At 39.4% G+C, this 26,635-nt stretch overlaps 2 protein-coding genes across 2 annotated transcripts in view; one reads left to right on the top strand and one right to left on the bottom strand.

The window, feature by feature from the left end:
* LIN28B (lin-28 homolog B) overlaps positions 1 to 26,226 on the top strand; it is a 73,749-nt gene extending 47,523 nt beyond the window's left edge. The window contains exon 4 of the mRNA XM_036318366.1: positions 21,358 to 26,226. Within this exon, the coding sequence (XP_036174259.1) occupies positions 21,358 to 21,727 (370 nt within the window). The 3' untranslated portion in view covers positions 21,728 to 26,226. The remainder of the gene's footprint in view (positions 1 to 21,357) is intronic.
* Positions 11,161 to 11,646, bottom strand: LOC118660692 (39S ribosomal protein L42, mitochondrial-like). The gene has a single exon (XM_036318367.1). It carries the CDS (start codon positions 11,638 to 11,640, stop codon positions 11,212 to 11,214), a length of 429 nt encoding a protein of 142 aa, XP_036174260.1. The 5' UTR covers positions 11,641 to 11,646; the 3' UTR covers positions 11,161 to 11,211.
* Positions 26,227 to 26,635: the final 409 nt, after the last annotated feature.

The raw sequence follows: 26,635 nt of genomic DNA, 5'->3' as shown, positions 1-26,635 counted from the left end.
GGCTGGGAAAAGAACCTATCTGTATCTTTCCTGCTCACTGAAGATATATTCCATTTACCAAAGGGAAAAGAAAAATAAAACACTTGGGAATAAAGCTTAATAAGAGATACGTGGAACCTAAATGGAGAAAATGAAAACTACACACTGTTAGCATAAAATAAACGTTTAGTAAATCCAAACACATGTATAAAGTCTATCCTGGGTGTGTGTTTCTTCTTTTATTTTTATAATATTTTTTTTCCTAAATAGGGTTGATTTTGTGTAATTTTGTAATCAGCCACCTTACTGATGACTATGGATTTTCATAAATTTTAAGTGCATTTGTTTTTTAAGTTATAAAATATTTTCACCTAATAATTAATTTTGCCCCATCGGTGGTAATGGTTGGCATATCCAATTTCATTGCTCTTTTATTTGGCAAGTTATTCCATTGTGTTTCTGCCTTTGTTTGTTACCCATCTGATGATCAGGTATATATTGATCTGTATTTTTTCTGGTTTATTTCTTTTAACTCTGAAATTCGTCTAAAATTTAATTTGTGACTTTATATAATAGGAAGCTTTATTCTGAACTTACCCATACTCAGCATCTCTTGTTTGAGCTCTTTTCATTGATTTGTGAAACCTCTTTTGTTATATAATGACTTCTTCTCTATATTACTTCTAGTACTTATGTTTCAGGGTTCTCTCATTTTGCGTTGTTTGTCCTTAAAAATACACAGAAGCCAAAAAAAAAAAAAAAAATTATACTCATCAGAGTACCAACATGAAAACTTTAGTATACAGTTTTCTGGAACTTCTTTTTTAATCTGTGTGTGGTGTGTGTTTGTGTGTGTGTTTACATATGTATGCATTTGCTAAAATGTACAGCTCTTTCGTAACCTACTAATATTTTAGTCAGTAATCTCTTTTCCATAGTTATGTATTTTTATCTTACCTAAAACCCATAACATATTCAAATTTCCCCCAAATAATTCCAAAATGTCCTCCACAGCTGGCTTGCTCAACTCGGTACCCAATAGTGATTGATTCTTCTATTTCTCCCTCCAGATTTTTCCATTTTTCTGTGTGTGTGTGTAATATATTTAAATTATGAATTGAACCATTTCTCATTATTTGACATCTTTCTCTATTCCTAAGGATAGTATATTTTTGCCTCAAAGTATATTTTCTCTATATTATTAATAAAACCAGCTTTCTTTTTTTTTTTTTTTTTTTTTCTTTTATGATCTATGCTTTTATTTTATTTTTTTTTAATTAAATCTTTACTGTTCAGATTATTACATTTGTTCCTCTTTTTTTTTTCCCCATAACTCCCCTCCTCCCAGTTCCCGCCCCACCCTCCGCCCTCACTCCCCACCCACTGTCCTCATCCATAGGTGCACGATTTTTGTCCAGTCTCTTCCCGCATCTCCCACACCCCTTTCCCCCCCAGGAATAGTCAGTCCATTCCCTTTCTATGTCCCTGATTCTATTATAATCAACAGTTCATTCTGTTCATCAGATTATTTATTCACTTGATTCTTAGATTCACTTGTTGATAGATGCATATTTGTTGTTCATAATTTGTATCTTTACCTTTTTCTTCCTCTTCCCCTTCTTAAAGGATACCTTTCAGCATTTCATATAATCCTGGTTTGGTGGTGATGAACTCCTTTAGCTTTTCCTTATCTGTGAAGCTCTTTATCTGACCTTCAATTCTGAATGATAGCTTTGCTGGATAAAGTAATCTTGGTTGTAGGTTCTTGGTATTCATCACTTTGAATATTTCTTGCCACTCCCTTCTGGCCTGCAAAGTTTCTGTTGAGAAATCAGCTGACAGTCGTATGGGTATTCCCTTGTAGGTAACTGAGTTTCTTTCTCTTGCTGTTTTTAAGATTCTCTCTTTATCTTTTGCTCTTGGCATTTTAATTATGATGTGTCTTGGTGTGGTCCTCTTTGGATTCCTTTTGTTTGGGGTTCTCCGCGCTTCTTGGACCTGTAAGTCCATTTCTTTCACCAGGTGGGGGAAGTTTTCTGTCATTATTTCTTCAAATAGGTTTTCAATATCTTGCTCTCTCTCATCTTCTGGCACCCCTATAATTCTGATGTTGGTACGCTTGAAGCTGTCCCAGAGGCTCCTTACACTATCCTCGCATTTTTGGATTCTTTTTTCATTTTGCTTTTCCGGTTGGGTGTTTTTTGCTTCCTCGCATTTCAAATCATTGACTTGATTCTTGCGCTCCTCTGGTCTGCTGTCGGGAGTCTGTATAATATTCGTTATTTCAGTCCGTGTATGCTTAATTTCTAGTTGGTTCCCCAATATAAGATCGAGGGTCTTATTAGTTTTCTTGTAGATCTCATTAAGTTTATCGACGGCTTCTAAACAGTTCTTGAGAGACCTTAAAAGTGTGGTTCTGAACTCTATATCTTCCATTGACAATTTTGTCCTGTTTCTTTGTCTCCGCATTTTGTTATGCTTCCTTGGTGCACCCCCTAGTGGTCTTTGTTCACAGTCTTATAGTTAAATCTTGATTGTTGTAGCTAATTCCAGGGAGGGTTTGACCTCCAGGCCAAGTGGCTATGAGAATCAGCTGTGTCAGCAGTGAGAGAACTTCTGTCCTCTAGGGAGGTGCTAATCTAGCCTTTGCCTGAGGCTATCCGGCAAATGCCTGTGTGCAGGGCTTGGGCGGGGCGGGTCGCACAGGATCAACAGGGTGGGCCGGAGAGAGCAGTTATGGCGGCTCTCAGTCCTGTCCCCAGGGGCTCTGCCTCTCTGAGTCCCAGCACCCGCTGCAAAGCTCAGAGAGAAAGCTGCACTCGCTCTGACCGAAGCCAGACAGTCCCGCTTCTCCCGTTTGAGTCTGGGTCCCTAAAGACTCGCCCGGATCTGGAGCTCAGAGTCTGCGACTCCCTCCCGATTGAAAACGCCAACCGCGCCCTCCGCCGCCAGCCCGCTCGCGCACTCCGCACCTCAGAATTTGACTTCAGCACTGCGCCTCCTCTGAGTGTCCGTATGTGTTTCTCTTTCCTCCTAGTTGTAGGACTTCCACTCAGGCAGCGTTCCTGTGGTTCTGGGTGATGTCCCTTCCGTTTTTTGGTTTCACTTTTGAAGTAGTTGTTCAAAGCAGCAAACTCCAGCGTTAACCTATGCCGCCATCTTGGTTCTCTCCCCCCAGCTTTCTTTTGGTTAATATCTGTCTGATGTCTTAGGGCTGCCATAACCAAATACCACAGGCTGAGTGGCTTAAAAAACAGTTTATTCTCTCACAGTTCTGGAAGCTAAAAGTCCAAGATCGAGGTGTCATTAGTTTAGTTTCTCCTGTGGCCTCTCTCCTTGGCTTGCACATGGTGCCTTCTTGCACTGCCCTTACATGGCCTTTTCTCCAAACACACATGTCCCATGTCTCTTCTTATAGGGACGCCAGTATTGGGTTAGGGCCCCACCCTTATGACTCACTTAACCTTAATTACTTCTTTAAAGGCCTGTCTTGAAATACATTAATGAGTAGGGCTTCAACATATGAATTGGGGTTGGGGCACAGGTTAGCCAATCACACAGGATTACAGTTTCTTTCACCTCTTTTCCATCTTTTCATGTTGTTATATTTTAGATACAACATATAGCTGATTTTAGTATTTTTTAAATCTAATCTGACAATCTGTATTTGAACTGGTACAATTTGTCTATATACTGCCATTATTGATATGTTTTTACTACAAGTCTTACTCTATTCACTCTGGATTTTTCTGTGTGTTTTTTTTTTATTTTCTTTATGTTGATGTTTTCCTTTCCCCTTCTTTCCCTGATTAAAATTTTAATGTTTGTTTTTCTTGTTTCACCTTTCCCCTTCAGTAGTTCAGGGGTTATACAATACAATCTATTTCTAGTATTTCATTGGTTTCCTTGAATACTACCATGGTTACACAAGTTAACAAATTCTAAAGTTAGTTCACAGCTAAGGCTCATATTCAGCAACTGCATGCTGGGATAGCCATACTGTTTATTTTATTGACCATTCTGATTGGTTTGTACCCATGGTATAATAATTGATAAATATTTTTAGAATTATTTCTACTCTTGAGTCCTTTCCATCAAATAATGATACATAGAGTACTTTAAGGCCTAGGAACCTTCTTCAAATGTATAGGCTATGCTTCAATTTTTGCTTTTTAACTTTATAAATTATTATTTATTATTATCAGTCATTGTTACCTACGTACTTAATGAACTATATATTCCCTATTCTTCTTTCATCTCTGACCTTCCTTCTGAGATTTTACCCCCAATATATATTGTTTGGAATTTTCTATAGGGACACTCTTGTTCCTAAAAGCTAGAGTATGCAAGATGTTTTCTTTCAGCATTTCAGTGATATTTTTATACTGATTCTTGGTTTCCATTATTGCAGTTATCTGCCATCAGTCTAATTTCTGTTCCTTTGCAGATGATCTTCCTTTTCTATCTAACTACTTGTGACATCATTTTGTCCTAAGTTTCTACAGTTTTAATGTATTATGCGTAGATGTGCATTCATGTTTATTTGTCCTGCTTGGTACATGTTATAACTGTTCAAGTCTTTCATCCATTCTGGAAAAATTTCAGACATTTTTCTCTTCAAATATTGCCTCCCCTTTATTCTCTACATTCTCTCTCTGCTTATTCTCTCTCTTCCCCCCCGCCCCCCCATAAACTTATTTGATGTACTTTAGACATTCTTACTCTATTCTCAATATTTCTTAACCTCTCTTTTATCTGTCTATTCTGTGTTCCATGTAACTTCAGGTGTATTTTCCAGTTCACCAGTTCTACCTTTAGCTCTGTCTAAGTTGCTGTTTAATAATTCCACTGTTTTAAATGTCAGTAGTACCATTTTAATATCTAATAGTTCTGTTGCATTTCATATTTTCAAATATGCCTAGTTAATTTTGCTAGTTTTATGTTGATTATTCATTTTGTTAATTTATCTTTTATTTCTTTATGAACTTTGTCTCTAGCTATTTTATAGTCTGTTTTTGGCAATTCCAGTAAAGCCCTTGAAGTCTAAATCTGTACTTTGTTTCTGCTGACCCTCACTCATGATCTTTAATTATGAGCTCATACATATCCTATCTAATAAAAGAGAAACATGGTAATTAGCATACATCTGCTACCCTTCCCATTGGCTAATCAGCAAGATATGCAAATTAACTGCCAGCCAGGATGGCGGCCGGCAGCCAGGCAGCTTGAAGCTAACATGAGGCTTGCTTCAGTGACGGAGGAAACCAATGTTCCATGCCTGCCTTGCCAGCCTCTGAGCTTGCAGTTTGAAACATTGTTACAAATATAGAAGCTAAACAAAACCCCAGAAACCTGCTTTCAGCCCGCAGGGATCTCAGAGCTGGAGTTGATACAGTGTTTCCATTATAGAACTGAAACAAACCAGATACCTGCTTTCAAGCAGCAGAGGTCTCAGAGCTGGAGCCAGAGCTAAAGCTGGCCCAGAATAAAAAAAAAAAAGAAAAAAAGGAGCAGTTGGCAGCTTCAGTCACCTGCCAGCCTGAAAACAGTCCTCAGCCCCTCACCCAGACTAGCCAGGCACCCCAGTGGGGACCCCCACCCTGAAGGGTGTGTGACCAGCTGCAAACAGCCATCATCCCCTCACCCAGGCTGACCAGGCACCCCAGTGGGGACCCCCACCCTGATCCAGGACACCCTTCAGGGCAAACCAGCCGGCCCCACCCGTGCACCAGGCCTCTTTCCTATATAGTAAAAGGATAATATGCCTCCCAGCACCGGGATCAGTGGAGTCGAGAGGCCTCCAAGCACCGGGATCAGCAGAGCTGAGAAGCCTCCCGGCACCGGGATCAGCGTGACGGGGCAGCGCCCAAACCCCCTGATTGCCCTGCGGCTCTGTGTGTGACAGGGGGTGGCGCCCCAACCCCCGCCCCCCTACGGGCCTGCTCTGTGTGTGACGGGGTAGAGCCATAACCTCCCCATCGGCCCTGCCCTGAGTGTGAGAGTGGCAGCGCCCCAACCCCCTGATCGGCCCTACTCTGTGGGTGATAGGGGGTGGCGCCCCAACCCCCCCTCCACGGGCCCTGCTCTGTGTGTGATGGGGTAGAGCCATAACCTCCCCATCGGCCCTGCCCTGAGTGTGACAGTGGCGGCGCCCCATCCCCCTGATCGGCCCTGCTCTGTGGGTGATAGTGGGCGGCGCCCCAACCCCTGATCCGCCCTTGCTCTGTGTGTGACAGGGGGGAGCTCCCCAACCCCCGGATTGGCCCTGCTCTGTGTGTGACAGGGGGTGGTGCCGCAACCTCCCCATCGACCCTGCCTTGAGTGTGACAGGGGGCGGTGCCCCAACCCCTCAATCAGCCCCACCCTGAGCGTGACTGAGGGTGGCATCGCAACCTCCCGACCTGTCCTGCTTGGTGTATGACAGGGGGCTGCACCCCAACTCCCCAATCGGCCCTGCTCTGGGCCTGACCAGGGGCTGCACCTAGGGATTGGGCCTGCCCTCTGCCACCCGGGAACGAGCCTAAGCCAGCAGGTCGTTATCTCGCGAGGGGTCCCAGACTGCAAGAGGGCACAGGCCGGGCTGAGGGACCCCCTTCCCCGTCCAAGTGCACAAATTTTTGTGCACCGGGCCTCTAGTTTTATTATAATCCATGAAAAAATCCATGCTAAAGTTGAGAAAACTGTTCTTTAGAAGGAATTGTGTTTGCTTCTTCCTAGAGCTATGACTTTTTATAGAGCTGAGTATTATAAATAATTTTGAGGATCCCTGCCTTGGTATAGAAGTGAGTTCAGTTGCTGCTGGCACATGACTCAGTCTATTCACCCCTTGACTTAGACCATTAATATTATTTGTCTGCAGGGCAAATAATTTGTCTGCTTTTACTGTTTGCTTATAGCTCAACGCTTCTTGCTCTAACTTTTCCTCTAGATTTATTTGCGGGGGGCTATTTCCCTTATTTTCTGCAAGCCCAACAATGTATAAAAAATGTGGTTTTTCTGTTCTTTAGAGTATTTGGTTGGTGATACTGCTGGAAGCAGAAGTTCTTAACATTCTCTTCAGATATTTCTGATCCGGTTGCTTTTTAAGTCATCGATTGAGCTTTTAGTTTCAATTACTTACTTTTTCTATTTCTAGGCATGTGTATAGTTTCATGTGATTGTGGGGTCTGGAAAGTTTAAAATTTGCAGGGCCAGCAGATTGGAAACCCAGAGAAGGGTTGATGTTGCCTTTAGGCTCAGCTTGAATGATGGCAGTCTGGAGGAAGATCTAAAATTTGTAGTCAATTCTCAAATAGGCTGGAGACCCAGGAAAGAGTTGATGCTACATTTCAAATCCAAAGGCATTCTAGAGGCAGAACTCTGTCTTCCTCAGGGACCTCAAACTGGCCAGGTCATTTTATGATTTTTTTTTTAACCACTCTTTTTTTTTTTTTTTTTTTTTTTTTAATTTCATCTATGGGGATTCTTGGACTCCGGCTTGAAAGGTGCAATTTTTTCCAGGGACTTTTTGTGTGTGTTTGCTTTGTCATGTGCCTGGAGGCACTTGTACCAAATGGGGAACAATTAATGATAAATTCTCAGCTCATGCCATATCTCCACTTAAGCTGCAACACCACACACAGTCTGGGTTGTGGTCATCAGCCTAAGGGGAGATTTGTTTTCTCTTCCTCCCATGTTGAGTGGAGAAAAATGTTGATGCCATCCTTTTCTTCAGGACAAGTTTCTTTTTCATTTATCTTTATATTTTGGGTGCAGTTTGGGGAGAGGGTGTCCTAGTCGTATGGGCAAGATCTCTTTTAGACTCTCAACTTCCAGACAGGTTTTAGGCTTTGTTTCCCAGCCCCTCTGCTCCATCGTTCCCCTTACAAGGTCAAACCTTAAAGTAACAGGTATCTATAAGTACCTGCATGGGAGGGTTTGTTCTGTTTCGCCATTCTTACCACCCTAGTTTTCTGCTTTTACTTTATTTTTCACTTCTAAGCATTCCTTATTTTCTGGCCTAATTAAAGATTAATTTCGAATTAATTTTGAAAGATTTTTTTAAAATAGTTTAAGTAATTTTAGTTGTTTTCAGTGGTATGGTTTAGAGTATTTTTATATGCTAATTTGAAGACAATATAATTAATTCATTGATTTTTTTTTGTATCGTTGATTTTTAAAGTGTGTGTGTGTGTTTTTTTAATTTTTGCTAATGTGAATATTTAAAGTATTTGTGTCATTTTTCTTTCTCTTTTTGTGAATTTCCTGTTCAGGCTTCTGTCTGTTTTTTCTTTTGGACTTGGCTGATTTTCAAAGAAATACGTAGTATGCAGTTTTAGATAGGGCTTCTCCACTCTGACAAAGTGAATCCACTTGGCAGACCCATTTCCTAAGATATGCATGTTTGACTTGGAGGAAGTTGTTTGATACTTGACACTGCACCTCACTTTAGTTCCTTAATTCTTCTGTATTGTGTGTATGTTCTACCTGAGACTTCTTACTACCTCCTGCTTGCTAAATCTGTCAACCTAGTTTGTAATCATCTTATTTGCTGTTGGCCAATTTCCCCATTACAAAAGTTGTTTTTAAACTAGAGAAATGCCTCTTTTCTTGCCCTCCTGCCTATTTCTGTGACTGCTCTTTCTTAGACTTCTAACTGGTTCCTTCACCTGGAACTTATTAAAAAGAAGTACTTCTGCAAACTTTGTCTGCAGTCCTCCTCTCACTCTTCATGTTTTGCTAGTTGAATCTGCCCTATGGCTTAACTACCATCTCTCCTTTCCACGGTGTCTCCTCTGTGATTGCAGTCTTAGCTTCTCCACAAATTTCAGACTAGCAGTATCTCAAAAAATGCACATGAACCAACGGTTAAGTTTCAGTTCTCATTACTACTTCTTTGAAAACTCCTTATAGTGATACTAAAATTGAATAAAAAAGACTTGTCAAAAGGTAACTTAGATATGGGAAATTGAGTGGAGTTTGGTAGCTTTGCTTAGGAGAAGAGCTTTCTGTCATAGATTTGTGGTCATGAACAATGTATAAATCAATTTCGAAACTCAATTTTTTCTGTAACATGAAAGATTTTTTAAAAAGTATATTTTATTGATTTTTTTACAGAGAGGAAGGGAGCGGGATAGAAAGTTAGACACATCGATAAGAGAAACATTGATTAGCTGCCTCCTGCATAACCCCGACTGGGGATGTGCCCACAACCAAGGTACATGCCCTTGACTGGAATCAACCCTGGGACCCTTGGGTCACTGCCGACGCTCTACCCACTGAGCCAAACTAGCTAGGGCTCTTGGTATCTTTTATACCTTCTAGGAAAATCAGACAATACTCAGCGATGCAATGTGGAAACTGAAAGATGATGAAATAGTATTATCCAAACAGGTTTACTACTTTCACCACACCTGCCAGGATATTATTCAAGTTTTTTTGTGTGTGTTAGAAAAAAACAATAGAAAAATTGTTCAAAACAAATTGAATTTGTTTCTTTTGTCTTACTAAGATAATGAATTCTTCATGTAAATTTCTACCAGTTAAATTCAAAGGATGACCAAAGGAGATGAAAACTCTATGGTTCAAATACTCAAGGAATTGTCTTCAACACAAGCCAATTTTGGCTTATAGACTATGGACACATAAGTTGGTTAATATGTAGGGTCTAGTCCTAATAGGTAACATTAAGATAACTTGGGCATGTGAAAATCATCCTGTCCCTGTCCAGGGACCCATCTGCTCATCTCATACCTACACCTTCAGTTTTTCCCTCTGACCTTGGCTTGAGAGCTGTCGAGTTTTGTATCAGTGGTCATGTGTTCACAGGGTCACAGCCTTAACATGTTCAAATAGGGAAACAAGCTTTCCTTAAGGGAGCAGTGGCCAGAGAAAAGATCTGTAGGAACTCTCTAGCAGCCTGACTGTCAGGCTTTCATCATATAAAAGGCTGGATGACATGAAGGGCACTATAACCCATAAGGAGGAGGGGAAAGTAACCATGAGGCCAAGAATACCCTATATGACTTTACCTTCAGCTTTAATTTTCAAAATCAGACCTACATGGAGAAGACATAATATCACAGTTTACAGAGGTTATCTGAACCTAGTGGCAATTTTTCTGGTTCAATTTTCACCTACCTACCACATGTGAACAATTTAAGAAATGCTGATTCTTGGTAAAGGGCAATATATATAGTGAGTCAGGAAGATCAATTGGTCTAGAAGGGGAAGTGGACAGAGGTCATTTACTTCTCATCTGCACCTCATCATTTTCTTCAGCAGTAGCTGGTGCTGGAACAGATCAAATTTATCGATCATTAGAAGCCTCTCCTTGGTGATTTCAGCGCAATAGTTTTAACTCCTTCCGATTTCTGAGTAGCTATAGAGATGGTTTGGCACAATCTCCTTTTGCCTCTTGCACATGAGTTAATCCTGAGGGTACATTTTAGATAGCAACGTGCTCCAGGACAACAGGTCTCTATACAAATTTGTATGCTACTCACGTAAACTTTGTGTATTATGGAAAGTGTACACATAGTTCTTACTAATTCAGTGATATAGCAACAATTCAGCAGCAATATTAATTTAGTAATACAACAATAGGGAGGTATTTTGATATTCTATCACCATGGTCGGCAAACCGCGGCTCGCGAGCCACATGCGGCTCTTTGGCCCCTTGAGTGTGGCTCTTCCACAAAATACCACGTGCGGGTGCGCACGTACAGTGCAATTGAAACTTTGTGGCCTATGCGCGGAAGTCGGTATTTTGTGGAAGAGCCGGTATTTTATGGAAGAGCCACACTCAAGGGGCCAAAGAGCCGCATGTGGCTCACGAGCCGCGGTTTGCCGACCACTGCTCTATCATCATACAAACTCATTCTACCAACATTATTATTTGCATTAAAGGTAACAGTCATGGTGGCTTCAAAGCTTTGAATAAGCAATTTGGCTAAATAATAATGATGATGATAATAATAATAATAATAAAACTTGGGTAAAAATGATGATTAAAACATCTTTTAATCTAGCCCTCTTTTGCCTCCAGCTTGCAAACAACCAGTTTGCACACCTGGAATGTTATCTAACCTTCTTCTATACAGTTCCTCAGTCACACCACCGAAATTGATTTTTTTTTTTTAGATGAAAAGACACTTTATTATTATTTTACTATATAACATAGTGAATATATGTGATTGTATTTCCTCAAATGGCAAATGAGAACAGGACAGCATTTTACTGAAAACCTCAATATCATCTGTCTTTTGGAGGATTCAGTTTCCTATGACGTGTATGATACTGTCCATAAGGATAACAACGGTGCTTAGTAGTAAAGAACATTTTGCTAAGTTGTTCTTTCATGGGTCCTTGCTCCAAGTGTTCATATTTTTCTTCTAATCTGGTTTTCAGTATTTGATCCTGTGTTTCTTCATAATTATGCACAGGATCTGGCCAAGGGATAGGCTTGGTGTGTTCATATGGAATATCCACAGAAGGATGGTAGCAAACTGTTGTCCTGCCCTCAGATGTCAAAGCAAGTTCTACTTTGCAATTATAGTCATCTGGAAGAGAAGAGTATGTGGATTTATAACAAACACAGTATAAAGGTCCATTTTGGATTAGAAAGAAATGTTTCAAAATAGTTCTGTTTGATATCGCCCATTTCACTGCTGATATGGCCATGGTGAATCAAGATGCTTAGATGGTATGGAAAAAGATTTGAAGAGACAATGCTTTTAAAATTTGCTTCTAGGCATACCTATTTTCATCCCTTGAGATCTGCTCACTGGAGCCCATCATCTTGCCCGAAATTGATTCTTGACCTGTAAACCTCTTTCTTTTCTTTGAAATTTCTCATGCTGTGTCTTCCTTCTGTGTGATAAAATATGAGCTAGTCACTTTTTTGTTTTGTAGTCCTTATATTTATACCTACGGGTTTTTTTTTTTTTTAATACTTAAGGTAGTTTTATTATGTATTTTAAATTCTTTCATATACTCTTTTGATGTTTGCATTGACTTCTCTAGATAAATTATTGCTTCACCTATCAAGTAATCATGATGAAATTCCTCTTTTAAACTTCCTTGTGCCTCAGGCCAAATGTTTACTAGTAGTAAAAAAAAATTTTCAATGTGGATGTAAAGAAAAAGATATCATTTTAGAATGACTTGTGAAGTAATGCCAAAATAAGGCTATTTTACAGAGCCAAAGCCTAAAAGAAATCATGTGATGACCAAGAAAGAAACATTTATAAAAGTTGACAGAAAGGCAGTCATGGAATTGTGTTTCTTCAGGCCGAACCAGTGCTTATTTACAGCAGATGTCACACCTCTGACACTGGCGGGTGTGAAATGTTCTGGTGAAAAGCAAGCAGCTCTGGGGGTTTTAAGTTTTCAGCGTGGCTGCTGTCATGGATAAATGAGCCAATGTTTTCAGATCGCATATGTGATCTGATTCTTTGGTCTATACGAACACCTAATTGTGACCATTTCAAGATAAATATGAAATGTCTTTTCCTTTCCTTCATATTTGATACCAGCACCAGCCTTCTAAAAATATGCTATACCTAGAAGGTCAGTAGGACCAAATATGGTAGGTAAACTGGCCTGGGTTTCAGCCAGGATTAATTTAAATCTAAAGTTTGGATAGTTACAACACTACCACTTCAAAACGGCACGTGGCTTTTATGTAGAGTGTGTGTGTGTGTGTGTGTGTGTGTGTGTGTGTGTGTGTCCCGACCTGGACAGTCCTCCTTAGTCCTGTTGGGATCATGAAAGCCGTGCTGACAGAGTGCCCCCTGCCTTGAGACTGGCTTCTATATCATAACAAACTTTTTACTCCCAAGAAATTAGAAAGCATTAAGCTATCTGTGTTAGGACATTTTTCTCCTTGTTTTTTCAACTTTTCCATTAGGCAGAACAGATTACCCGTCTGGGATGTTTTTTTATCATTTGGACGAGAGATAACATTTCTGCTTCAAATACAGCTTTAACTTGTGATCCAAAATTCATTATTAAGCTCTTTCTTAAGTTATGGTACAAAATAGCAACCTCTCAACAAATGGTTTTTGTTTCATGGTATTGTCACAAAGTCCTCCAACTACTTTTACACTTGATCTTAGCCAAAAGGCCGAGAAGCGATCCCAACTACTTTTAAATATGATGGAATGAAATACAAAAATGTCTGGCTTATTAATTATACCTGATTGAAATGTCCTTACATGAAAAAGACTCCCTTTTGCCCCATTTCTCCAACGATTTCTCTCCCATCCCATGTCCTCTTATATCTCTTAAAACTGCTACGTGTTCCATCCTTACCTCTCTTGATACTGTGCACTGCCATTCATCACATATCTGTCCCCACACATTGTCCATCTTATCTTGTTTCTATGGGATGATGAAAGGTTTGCGATTAGCGCTATTACTATACTTTAGCTGGTTTTCAAGATACTTTGGTGCATTTTTAGCTGGCATTGCCATATAGATGACATTGGCATTAATCAGGAAGTGTCCAAAAACTAAAAACACAAGATAATCGAAAAAGCAGTAAAGAGAAGACATCAAACAAGATAAAATATGTAACTGTATATATCTTACCAATCAACTAACGAGTCACATTGATTTCATTAGGGTCTAGTGCAGCCGTGGGCAAACTACGGCCCGCGGGCCGGATCCGTTTAGTTTTGAAATGAATAAAACTAAAAAAAAAAAAAAAAGACCGTACCCTTTTATGTAATGATATTTACTTTGAATTTATATTAGTTCACACAAACACTCCATCCATGCTTTTGTTCCAGCCCTCCGGTCCAGTTTAAGAACCCATTGTGGCCCTCGAGTCAAAAAGTTTGCCCACCCCTGATCTAGTGCATATTACATGCTTGTATTTTTCTGTTTTTCATTTGAACTTATGAAAATGATTGCATGGGTATAATTACTTGAATCCACTAACAGACAAGATATTTAGATAATTTCTCATCATAGAACAGATAATAAATGAGGTTAGAACAGTGGTAAGTTAAGAAAAAGCACCCTTTGAACTCAGTACAGATCCCAAGTCAGTCTAGTAAATGATCTGAAAACTGAGGTTTGGAGGAGACATAGAGTATTCATTTCCACCGCCAGCGGTTCTAGAGTTTGAAAGCACGTTCGTTCCCATGCCAAAACAGACTGGCCCTTGCTTACTAGTAGTATGAGTAGAACTAGGCAATACAGAACCATCCAAACATCTACCAGTTTATCTTGCACCAAAAGGAACTGAGTGGCAATTGTAGTGGTCAAATTTTGCTTTTTAAAGATAATATTGCAAACCTAGGGTTGTAGACATCTATTATGGACTTTCTTCCTCTCTAAGTATAGGGAAGAATGCACAGTAGTTACTTGATCAGTGGCACTCTTTTAGGCAATATGTAATTTAAATAGAGCTTTTAAAAATCCTATGGCTAATAGATTTTATTAAAAGCAGTGATCTTGTTATTATACTTATATCCATAAGAAAGTAATTTTCTACTTAAGAACCAACAGAATGTGGCTATGTCAGTGCTAAACTCAGGTTTTGCATACTAAACAAGTGTATATGCTTTTGAGAGCTATTTTAGATGCAGGCAACAGAAGGTAGAGAATTAAAAGAGTTGTTATAGGAAATCAATGAATGTTCACTGGTAATGATGGTTGAAGTTTAGAGAAAGCATCAATCGATTCAAGAGCTGTAAATTATCACCCATTCTGATCACATGGATGCCTACATTGAAACCATCCTTGATTGATGAACTAAGAATTGAATAATGGCCTAAGAAAAAGAGAAACCACTTCTGAAGCTAAACTCAGTAGATTTGCGAAGTTCGCTTAACCCCCCCGCCCCCGTCCGCCCCGCTCCACACCCCCCCCCCCCCGCCCCAGTAAGCAGGGTTTGCTGATGGTAAAAGGCTGTGGGCTTTTATGCTGTCAGAGTCTAAAGTTTCGTTCCCAGTAAGGAAATAAGATTTATACAAACCGTTCCGCTTTCCTCCTCCCTCCCTCCTTCCCGTCCTCCTTCGTTCCCTTCTTATCTTCTTCTTTTCTGGGGCATCAATAAACTCTTGAAACAATATTTTGGGATATTGATTCTGTTTGAACCACAGTCCTTGTGGGTGAGATTATAGAGTAATCCCTTGGTAACGTTGTCAGTATACGGCTGCGGTTCTCAAGGAGCATCACACTCCTATCTCCAGAAGCCTTTAAAAAGTACTGGTGGCCCCCCCACTGCTGACATGGCTCAGTGGTTGGACGTCATATGGTTAAGGGAAATGGAAAATTATTGAATGATTCTTGAGACAAAATTTTCCACATAGAAAGTACCAGAGAGGTAGAAATAAAACTGGCCATTGATAGTGAAAAGTCTGGACTGGACTAGTTTCAGCCTTTCATCTCAAAGAGAGAATCTCACTTCCCCACAGCATAGTAACAGAGCAGCAACCCAGATCTGAAGAACAATCTACTTCCAGGCGCGCGCTCTCTCTCTCTCTCTCTCTCTCTCTCTCTCTCTCTCTCTCTCTCGCTTTAAATTCAGGTCCCTATATGTTTTTAGAGTTACATATAATAAATTTACATCAATGTTGTTGGGTGTAATGTCTTTATGCAATTAAGATACAAATGAAATTTATTATTTCAGTTAAAATTCCCTTCTACATAAACCTTCTGAGTGTTAATGTTTTTTCATTAATACAATACCTACTTCATAGGTTTTGGGGGAGGACTAATTATATCTTACATTAAAAACCTTTTGCACAGAATCTGGGACATAATAAGCTCTCAATAAATTGAACCTGTTATAATTTCTATTAAATATTTTTTTGCCACTATACTTAGGAAGAATATATAAAATGTTATTTAAATGTTTTATTGTTTAATTGGCTTATAGTCTTAGGAGTTTGGGTGTAAGAAAAATGAAATAAAAGAAACAGAAATTCACATAAAAGAATAGGTTGCTTTGAGAGAGGTCAGAAAACATGTGTGCTGTTGAAAGGCATTTCCAACTGTGTGATTCACCAGAGTTAATTCTCACTCTCCTGTTGGTCTGTTGGAGCAGTTTCTGTTGTGTGGACAAACTATATGCAAGTGTAAATTTAGATGGTTGGGAGCCATCAGAACAAAATGGGGGGCGTTCACCTGGAAGGTTGGTCGTAAGATCTGTCTCTCTTACCCTTAGGAGATCAGAGTGGGCAGATCGCTTCTAAAAGAAGCTCCACTCGGGATCTTCCCTTTTCCTCATCTTTCTTCGGTCCTCCCACAGCATCTCTGCCCATCCACCTCCCTCCTACCACCACACTGGGATCCAACACTCCCGCGTTGGGTTGATTGACACACAGTTGAATTAGATAACAAGTGTTCACACATCTATACTAATAAAAGGGTAAAATGCTAATTAGAGTGGACGTCTACCGGATGTCCCTCCAGACAAAGCCGCAGCGGCTGTGAGGGCCGAGGCTCAGGCAGCCGTGGGCCGCTGTGAAGGGCTGAGTCTGAGGCCGGCAGTGGCTGAGGCCGGCAGTGGCTGAGGCCGGCAGTGGCAGCAGCAACAGCAGCACAGTAATGGGGGCGGTGCCTCCCCCGATCCACCAGGTCGCCTCCTGCAGAGGGAAGCCAGGCTGGGGGGCCAAGGCAGAGGCAGTTAGGGGCGATCAGACCAGCAGGGGGGCAAGTTAGGGGTGATCAGGCTGGCAGGGGATCAAGGTAAGGGCGATCAGGCCAGCAGGTAGAGGGGTTAGGGGTGATCAGGCAGGCAGGCAGGCGAGTGGTTAGGAGCCAGCGGTCCTGGATTGGGAGAAGGATGTCCCAGATTGGAGAGGGTGCAAGCCAGGCTGAGGAACTCCCCTCCGTGCACAAATTTCATGCACCGGGCCTCTAGTATTAGAATAGAAAACTATAGACTTGAGGAATGTTATTAGTATTATTTCTGGATTTTAGTTGGACTGTCAAGATTAAAAATGATAAACAATCTCTTCAGAGTCAGTTATCTTTTCCTTGAATTAGTTTCTGAAGTTCTTTCCAATCTGGCTTTTCTTTAGCCCTCTAGCCTCCTGTTTAGAAATTTCATTGAATTTTTTTTCTTCTCTCACTTTTCTGGAGATCTTTATGTACTCCTTTCCTATATTCACCCCTTTTTCACACCCCATAGCTTATTCCCCCCCACACTCCCCCCCCAATCTATTCTTTCTCCCTGATGTTGCTTTATTTACTATTCTTTCAACATGTCTTTTCTCTTGAGGAGCTTACAGTGCACTGTAGTATCCTTATTCTTAATGCCTCCACCAAACTCCAAAGAATGTAAATTTAAATTTCCAAATAAATTCTTACTAAGCTAGCACTTTATAAATACTTAGAAGCACCATTTTTATCCATTAAATTTTAAAATGACAAATCTGGCTCTCTATCTGTGGTATCACCCTTCTGCCCAGATTTTCAAAATCACTTTTGGGACCCAGGGGAAATACATAGTTGATGAATTGTTTCATTTAAGCTATTGAGGTATCATCTAAGAACCAGTGTTTCTGTGTAATGTCTATAGAATCTAGTGGTCTTTAGTTGAGCTCAGTTCTAACCATTATGGTGTCACTCAAATATAATTTACTTATTTTGGATCCCCAAACTTGTAAGTTTTTCAAGGATCTTAGTAGATCTGGTTTCTGAATCAGAGTTTCCATTTTTATTATAGAATCCTCAAAACTTTGGCTATGTTATGATTAACTTAGTAGGTGTTTGGGCTTAGTTTATTAAAATTCACCTAGTTATTTCATAATGTAATTGATATTCCTAAAGATGTAAATCTAAAAGATCTGTTTTTATTTCTTTTGCAATTTAGGTGCTTCCACATCTATTGTTGGCATTCTTCTTTCACTTAAAAATTTTAATCTTATTTTGATAGTCTTTTAAAAATTGACTTCAATTTGATTATCTTCCATTTTAAGTATCTTATGAGAAGTAACTTAATAAGAACGTCCTATGCTAGCTCTTTATAATTAAAGCATAAAGAAATTTTATGAAGAATTTGGTAAAGTTCTAAGATTAATCTGAACATTTTAATTTATTTTTATCTTTAATATGTAAGAAAATATCCTTTGTGACATTGGTTGATCATTTTGTAAAATACTTAACACTAGTTGGGCTATGGGAATGCACACAGAGTATGGTCCCTTCTACGTAGCCTTTTGCTTGTGAGTCTATCCTTATGCAGGGGTGAGCAAAAGTAAGTTTGCAGTTGTAATACAAATAAATAATACAATAAATAATAAAACAAGAATAAACCATTTCTCATACTCACAGCTATAAATGTACTTTTGCCAAGCCCTGTTTTTCTGAAGTGTGTAGGTATAGATGTGCATGCATGGCGTTTTTATGCTCCCATCACAGTGTAATTCATTCACATTAACAAAAGCCCGATTTGGAGGTGTGGAGAGGGAACAAAGGAGACCAGTGCCTTGTAGAGCTCCTATGGAGTATGTGGTCTGGTATCATTAGTGGGCTGAAAGGTAACTGAACATTTCCATTTTGGTGTCAGTCCCTTGGGAAGGAAAAAGGTTTTATAATGGAGTGTGATCTGCACTCTTCCTAAGAGTGATTGACACTGAATGATTAAGTAGAATAGGAGAATGAATACCACTCCTCCCCTTTAAAGGCGAAGCATATATACACTAAATGTAAATCTTTTCCGTGTGGAAGGCAGTCTGGCTTAGGGATAGGGTATATCTGAAGAGCTGGGGGGTGGGGGAGTGCATTAACCAGGCAGGTCAAAATGCAAGGAAACCAGAGTTATATAGTATTCTTCAAAATAACTTTTAAACCCCAAACATAATGGTAAATGCACATATAGAATATGATGGAAGACCCCATTTGTGAAAGTGGGATCTTGACATCAGGCCCTTGGTAAATGAGTGGGCAAATGGTTCTCTAAATTGGATAGCACAGTGCATCCCACAGTGACTGATGAGATGGATGTGTCTGCAGGAGAGCCTGCTGTCACGGAAGCCTTTAACCTATTTTCTCTTTCTTCGAAAATGAGCTCCTAACTGGATGTTATCCTCAAGAAAGTGAATTTAATTCAAAAGGAGATATTTTATAGATGGGCAAATTTAATTTAAAGATCCACTTATCAATTATAGAATATGGGAAAACATTATTATAAGTAATATGATTATATTTCTGAAAGATGCCATTTTTTAGTGTGTTATTTTGGGGACCTGAATTTCAAGCATTAGTAATTTTTATTCTTTAAATTTGCACTATCTTTTTAAACACATGGCTGAAACAATAGTGAATCTTTATTGTAGTATTAATTACGAAGTTTTATTTATTATATGAAGGTACATAATTACACAATAAATAATATAACCAGAAAAAGTACTTTATTGGTTTTCCCGTTAATTTTTGAAAATGTGATGTATTTTTCCCCTAGATAAATACTTATTAATATTGCAAATAATAAAAGCCCATCTTGTGAATTCATTATTCTCACATCTATAAGAAAATAAGGTAGTATTGGTGAGAAGCAAGCCGTAGTTATCCTAGTTTTTGCTAAGTAAAAATCACTCTTTATAACTTATCCCAGAAAATAAAATACTAAGTATTCTACATATATTGCTCAGTAGATTAGTAGTAGCTTAGTAATTTGTCTTGGAAATATATAGTAATATAACTTATTGAGCTTGCTATTCTCACACACACAAATCTAATTACAATTAATTTTTTTTGTCAATAGTCTTAAGCTGACTCTCATAGTTACCACTTATTTTGCCATTTTTAAAAAACTTTGTGATCTGTTTGTGCTTCCTAATGAGAATTATGGAGACATAAATATATTTTGAAATAAAAAGTCCTTAAGACACTTCATTTGGAGACAAATTAATAAGCAAATTCTATACTCAACAAGTAGATTAAAATCTTTGTAATTATGAAATTTTATTTTCTCCACTTTATGCTGTTTTGTTGTTTTTAATATAAAAATTTAAAAGAAAGTCTGACTGGAATTAAGCAAATATATCTTCCAAATAATTTACTTGCTCAGTTTTTAGACGCTAAGTCAAATTTTCAAACATCTAATATAAAGTTATGCACCCAATGTGTATTTAAACACTAATTAAGAATGGATTTATGTTTATTTCAATTTAGAAGAATTACTCTAGAGGAAAACTAATTTCTTACAGTAGAAAATAAGGTAAATTCTTTCCATCACTGACCTATCATCAACCTTTTAAAATCCAATCTAAGTAGTCAGCTTTCTTTTACAGCATTCTGATCAGACACTTACTGTATTACTCTAAAATTATTTGGTAATTTTCCAGATATCATTCACCATAGACATCTGATTTCCCTACATATCAGATTTCCCTGCATTGCTTAATTTGGACAAAGGAAAAAAATTCTTCCAGTCAACTGGTTTCCATCGTCAAAATAATTAATACCCAAAGAAAGGTTGTACAGTGGTCGGCAAACTGTGGCTCGGCAAACCGTGGCTTGGCAAACCGCGGCTCGCGAGCCACATGCAGCTCTTTGGCCCCTTGAGTGTGGCTCTTCCACAAAATACCGACTTCTGCTCATGGGCCACGAAGTTTCAATCGCACGGTGCGGGTGCGCCCGCACGTGGTATTTTGTGGATGAGCCACACTCAAGGGGCCAAAGAGCCGCATATGGCTCGCGAGCCGCGGTTTGCCAACCACGGGAAGCTGATAAAATAGAATTTGCTGTATAATTTTCCCAATTGCTGAGTAAGTACATTGCCAGTGCATATTATGTCAACAGCTGTATTTTTTAACTCTCTTTGTTTTAATTTACCTTTATTCCCCCCCCCCCCCCATTGACCCCTTCCAGCCTGCCCCTTCCCAGGCCTTCTCCACCCATTGTCTGTGTCCATGGGTTATGCATATATGCATACAAGTTCTTTGGTTGATCTCTTCCCACCCCAACCCACCCCCGCCTTCCCTCTGAGATTCATCAGTCTGTTCCATGTTTCTATGTCTCTGGATCTATTTTGTTCATCAGTTTATTTTGTTTTATCCTTCGAAAGCTAGCTGTTTGCTCTTGTGTTGAGCATTGGCTGCCCTCTAGTGGTTAACCTGTGTTTTTTAAAATAACCCGTCAGATCTTGAAAAGGAGTAATTTCTGTATGGAAGTGATTACATAGCCTTTCGTGTTTTACATTGACTGGTGTGTCAAGTACAACTGGCTTCATAACCTTGCCGGAGCGTTTGGGTGATGATGGCCTTTGAAACACATGGTCTGGTAAATGGCATCACATACGTACTAAAGAAGGCACATGAAAATGAGCGAATCTCATGGACAGCTTGTGCGTGTGGGTATCTTTTTACATACATGAATAACATCTGATGACACCTACTCCCTGCTTCTAAGATGTTTTCATTATTCTTGTTGCAGATGCTACAACTGTGGTGGCCTTGATCATCATGCTAAGGAATGTAGTCTACCTCCTCAGCCAAAGAAGTGCCATTACTGTCAGAGCATCACACACATGGTGGCCAACTGCCCGCATAAAACTGTTGTGCAGCCGCCGGTCAGTTCTCAGGGAAGACAGGAAGCGGATTCACAGCCATGCACTGCGGCTTTCCCACGGGAGGTGGGGGGAGGGCACGGCTGTACATCACCCCCATTTCCTCAGGAGGCGAGGTCCGAGATCGCAGAGTGGCCAGGCCGGTCCCCTCAGGAAGCTTCCTCCTCGAAGTCATCGGCAGCCCCCGAAGAACAAAGCAAAAAGGGGCCTTCTGTCCAAAAAAGGAAAAAGACATAACCCTTCTTCTTAATGTATCGTTTTCTCTCCCCGGTTGGGAAGTCTACCTCATGCAAGGATAGGGGAACAGTATTTCACAAACAGCAGCTGACCTGGGATTTTTAACTACTGTTGAGGAACTGTGAATTTTTTTAAACAGACAAATCACTCTAAGCAAATTACATTGGAGCAGGGTGTCGTGTTTGATGTAATTCAGAGAATGAGATTCTATGTATTACCTATATGTGCATGTGTGAGAGGGAGAGAGCCTGAGCCTGTGTGTGTAGGAGGATTTATATAGCAATGGAGACATATATATATAAAGAGCGTTTGTCTTTATATATGTGTGCATAGAGCTACAAGCACACACACTCCCTCACAGAATTTAACACCCCCAAGAATTGAAAACTCGTGGGAAGCATTTTATTTAGATGGTTTCAAAAATAACCTCTGGAGTTTTTCTTGAAATACCATTCCCTTTACCTTACATACAAATAAAAACATGATTGTTACTTTTGTGTGAACCAAAGGATACTTCAGATCTCAGAGCTGCCAATCACATGGTACTAAAGGTTTTTAAATCGTCAGTTTCCCCCAAGTTTGGGATTGCCTTTTTTCTTGATATCCATAGAGTGCTCCCACCCCTTTTGAAGGCAGTACCTTAACTCCACATGCCTCTGACTGCCATAAGCTTTTTGAATCTGGGATACGTATTTCCAGAAAAGACAATGAATGTGTAATTTCTGTGCCGATATTTCAATGTTTTTAATTCATATATTTTGATTGTAAATTAGATACATATTAAGAGAAAGGAAGGGGGAGGGCAATGTAAAAATGTAGTGACTTGATTGTTTTCAGTGGTATTTTGATACCAGCTCATAATCTTTCACGTGCTGCGAGGTTTTGTAAGGGGTTGTGGCAACAGCAGCTTCCCTTGACTAAGTCAGTCCTTTTGACCATCACTTCGAGCAGGGGCCCTCCCTGTTTACTACTGAAGACCTTGGAGAAAAACTCCAATAGTTTGGTATATATTTTGGTGGCGATTTTTATTCCCCCTGAAGAGTTACCTAACTTGTTTTTAAAACAAACAAAACAGCAGAGATATGAATAGAATGCCAGGGTTGAGAGTAGATATTATTGATGCTCACAATTGCCCAATATGTATAACCTTGAATATATTAAAAAGTGCAGTGTTTGGTGGCAGGCAACTAGAGTGACGAGCTGGGCCAGAGGTACCAGAACCTCTCCTTGCAGCGAGCTAGAAGGATTTTATACAATAAGATCGATCTAGGGAGTTCCCTCTGTTACCATGCTGAGGGGACCTACATGGTGGATTCAGGATGAACACGCAATGTTGGCGATAGGCTTCGCAGCTTGGTCCTCGGTTATTTTAATAAATTGGCTGGGGAACAATCATAGTATTGGTCCCTTGTGGGTTTCAGTCACTTTGGTGTCATCCTGGTTAGAGGTGTTATGGGTACTTTACTGAAACATCTCCAAGAAGGTACCAATTATAACGCTTAACATTGGCAATAAATATAGTTTTGTATGATGAGCCTGTTGGTGTAAGCTCAGATAATCAGAAAGAAGGAAGGAAGGAAGGAAGGAAGGAAGGAAGGAAGGAAGGAAGGAAGGAAGGAAGGAAGGAAGGAAGGAAAAGGTATAGTTCAGATATGATGTATTCTACCTACCAATGTCTGCTCCCTCTCCCACCTGTCCTTCCACGTAGACCTGGGTAGTTGCTGCTGTGTCAGCCAGCTGGGCATAAGGAGAAATGCCCAGGGTTGGGCCGCCAGTCCTCCACAACTCAGCCTGAACTCCACGTCAGTGTTTGTGAGAATCTCCACAGTATGTTCTGAAATATCAGTGTGCTGTGATGCAACGCTTACCTTTGACGATATTGAATGTGATATAGCTGTAGAGAAGTCCGTCCTTGCCTTACGTGAGGATTGTAAGCGTATTTAAATTATGTAGACAAATCAAAGTGGCATTGCTTAATTTTTAGCAGGTATAATAAGCAGGTGAACAGTAAAAATGCAAACCATAACAAGTCACTTTGAAAATCCAAACCAAAGTTTCTTGACCTTAGAGAACTACGGACTTAGAGAAGTTATGGACTTGAGAATTGGGCATTCCCTGTTTCCATATTAAAAAGTGCAGAGCTGAGATCATGTTTTTTTTGTTTTTTTTTAAAGAGTATAACTGTGGACCTATGGGTGCAATTTGAAATCATTTTAAGCATTTTACAAGACTGAACTAAGAGCACATACCAAACCTATCTTATGATTAAAAGTTGGTTTTATTTTTTATATAAGAATATTATCACTATTTCATAACATACTCAGGACAAAGAACTTTGCTCAGGGAACATACCATATATGATGATGTTGTTGTTGTTTCTTTACAGAATAGTCTACAGTCCTGCTTACTCAAAACAAACCAAATAACTTTGACCTTTATATAAGTATTATATACTGATGTTAGTAATGACTACCTCTGTTTGATGTAGATCAAAATTTCTGAATTTAAGATATCAGTTCTCCTATTTCTATTTCATGTGAAAAGTACTGGACAGTAGAATTCCTGAACTCCTTGTATATGTGAATATCACAGATGTGAGCACAGTATCCATTTTCATGGGTGAAATATAACTCTGTTTACAACAAAAGGCTACCTCATCGTTGATGCATAGCACACCTTTATGCTGCTCCAGCCTTCCGGTGGCTGATCGCCGTCTGGTACAGAGCCTCTCTATAGTATAGATAGCAATTCACCAACTGCATGTTTCTGACAAACACTTGTGAATAATGAAGCATCAAGCATCTCACTTACTTAGCAAAGTCTCCAAGCATTTCCTTGAACCGATCATGTACGTAGATGAAAGAATTATGGTCACTCTTCCCTTTAAGCAACGCAGCACACAGAAGCAATCTTGGAAACAGCTGCTTTGCCTAGAGGTTGAGGCAGGAAGGGGTGGCAGGAGGAGAGGCTGGTGTCTGAGTGCATTCATGCTGGGCAAACAGCATAAAAGATGCCAATCTCCTGCATTTGTGTCTGTGCTGCCCTGAGGCCAAGCATGTTGCAGCATTATTGCCCTAGGCACACAGCTAACTAGTGCCAAGGAGTGGACATAGAGTGATGTGCAATGCCATTTCCAGCTACTGAGGGGTCGAGCTGTGTGAAGCATCCATTTACAGGGGTTGGGCAGGGGGTCTGTGAGTTAGTTGCTCCTTGACCTCACCCCCATGTCAACACAAATGTAATTCCTAAGAAAGATGCTCTAGCAGTCTCAGCCCTGTGAGCTATTCATTTGCTACATGGCTGATTACAGTGGAAACATTTTTATACTTGCATTTCTAGTCTTTACTAGAGGACTTTGGATGTATTTTTACAATGGAAAGATGTAGAAAGATTTTTACCTGCTTATAACTTGCAAGTTTGGCGTGCAATGTAAGGAAAAAGATCAGTAAACATCATGTTATTAGCATCAATCCACCTACAAAAACAGGATGTTTTTATTGCCGATTTTTTTTCAATAGTCTGGCCCAGTTTTGTTTTGCACCAATGTGGCCCCAAGTTAATGCTAGTTGTATTTAGTTTGTGAATAGAAGCCCATAAGTGTTAATAGACTTTGTAACATTCACTGTAAGATGAATTATACAGGACATGGGAAATCTCACTAAGTCTTAAAGTTAATTTAAATTAATTTATCTGTTTTCTCTAAGAAATGTTTATCATAAAATATATATGTGTGTTTCCCCTTTGGTTATAAAATTTGGGAAAGTATGTACAAGTGCAGCTGCCTTGATGTTAACTTCCTAGATTTATTTGTTTTAGAGAAGAACAACTTGTTAAAAGCATCTAATTCTGTCTTACATAGCTGTCATCAGCCTCTTTAAGATGTGGTGGTTATGTGATCTGTGTCATAGCTCAGTTAGAGTGAGAAGTTGACCAATGAGTTGTTTTTAAATTTTATGTATGGAACAAAGCTGCAAAGTTATGGCAAAGTACTGTACTGTGAGAACCTATTGTGATATGTAATACATCTGTGGCTTAACACTGAGAGAGTTACCAGCTTAAACATGACGGTGTTGACTACCTCTCGAATTACTTACATCTACCAACCACTGGCACCCACCACCAAGCTGGCTTTAGTTATATGTATTGGGTTTCTTGTGTTTTTATTTTTTTTTATTTTGGTATTAACCACCCTAACCATACTAGAGACCAAAGTGAACACTGATTTCTATATCTCTTTACTAGGGTGTTTTATCTAGTGTTTTTAAATTATCCTGTGTAGTCTTTAGATTGCCTCGTTGTCCATTTTGACTCATGTTTACAAGTGAAACTAAACAAGACACTTGAACTGTATGTTTTTAAAGGACAAAAAAGGAGCTGTTTCGCATGGCCTTCACTCGTGTACAGTCATTCTGATGGGCTAACATACTGCTTGCCTTTCTGCAGACCGTGGGTTTTATATCTCATTTCATGCCTAATGTCTTATTCTGTCAACTATGGATATTTTGAGGTCTAAAAAAATTACTTGATTAAAAATAAAAATATAATGTTGGCATTTATGATGAGTTTTGGAGATTTTTAATTATTTGTATGATTGGTCAGTTAAATGAATGCATAAAAGGCCATTTACACATATATTAAATAGTTTTAACATCTTCTGATACAGGTGATTTAAATATGGGCCACACTATGTCAATACAGATGTCGAGTAAATTCAGTCTGAATGAATGAATGAATGAATGAATGAACGAAGAAGGAAAAGTAGGTTCTATCAGCATCAGGAATTTTCCAGGATTCGCCGGCAATGATTGTGTGTGAGCTTCTAAATCAGATTACACACTGCATGTGCTCAGGAAATGTCCCCTGAAACAAAAGTGTTCAAGCCCTTTTGGAGAAACCATTTTATAATTC

Source organism: Myotis myotis, unplaced genomic scaffold (genome assembly GCF_014108235.1).
Source record: "Myotis myotis isolate mMyoMyo1 unplaced genomic scaffold, mMyoMyo1.p scaffold_m19_p_7, whole genome shotgun sequence".
Taxonomy (NCBI): Eukaryota; Metazoa; Chordata; class Mammalia; order Chiroptera; family Vespertilionidae; genus Myotis; species Myotis myotis.
Note: the sequence above shows the minus strand (reverse complement) of the source record. Positions and strands in the feature narration are given on the sequence as shown.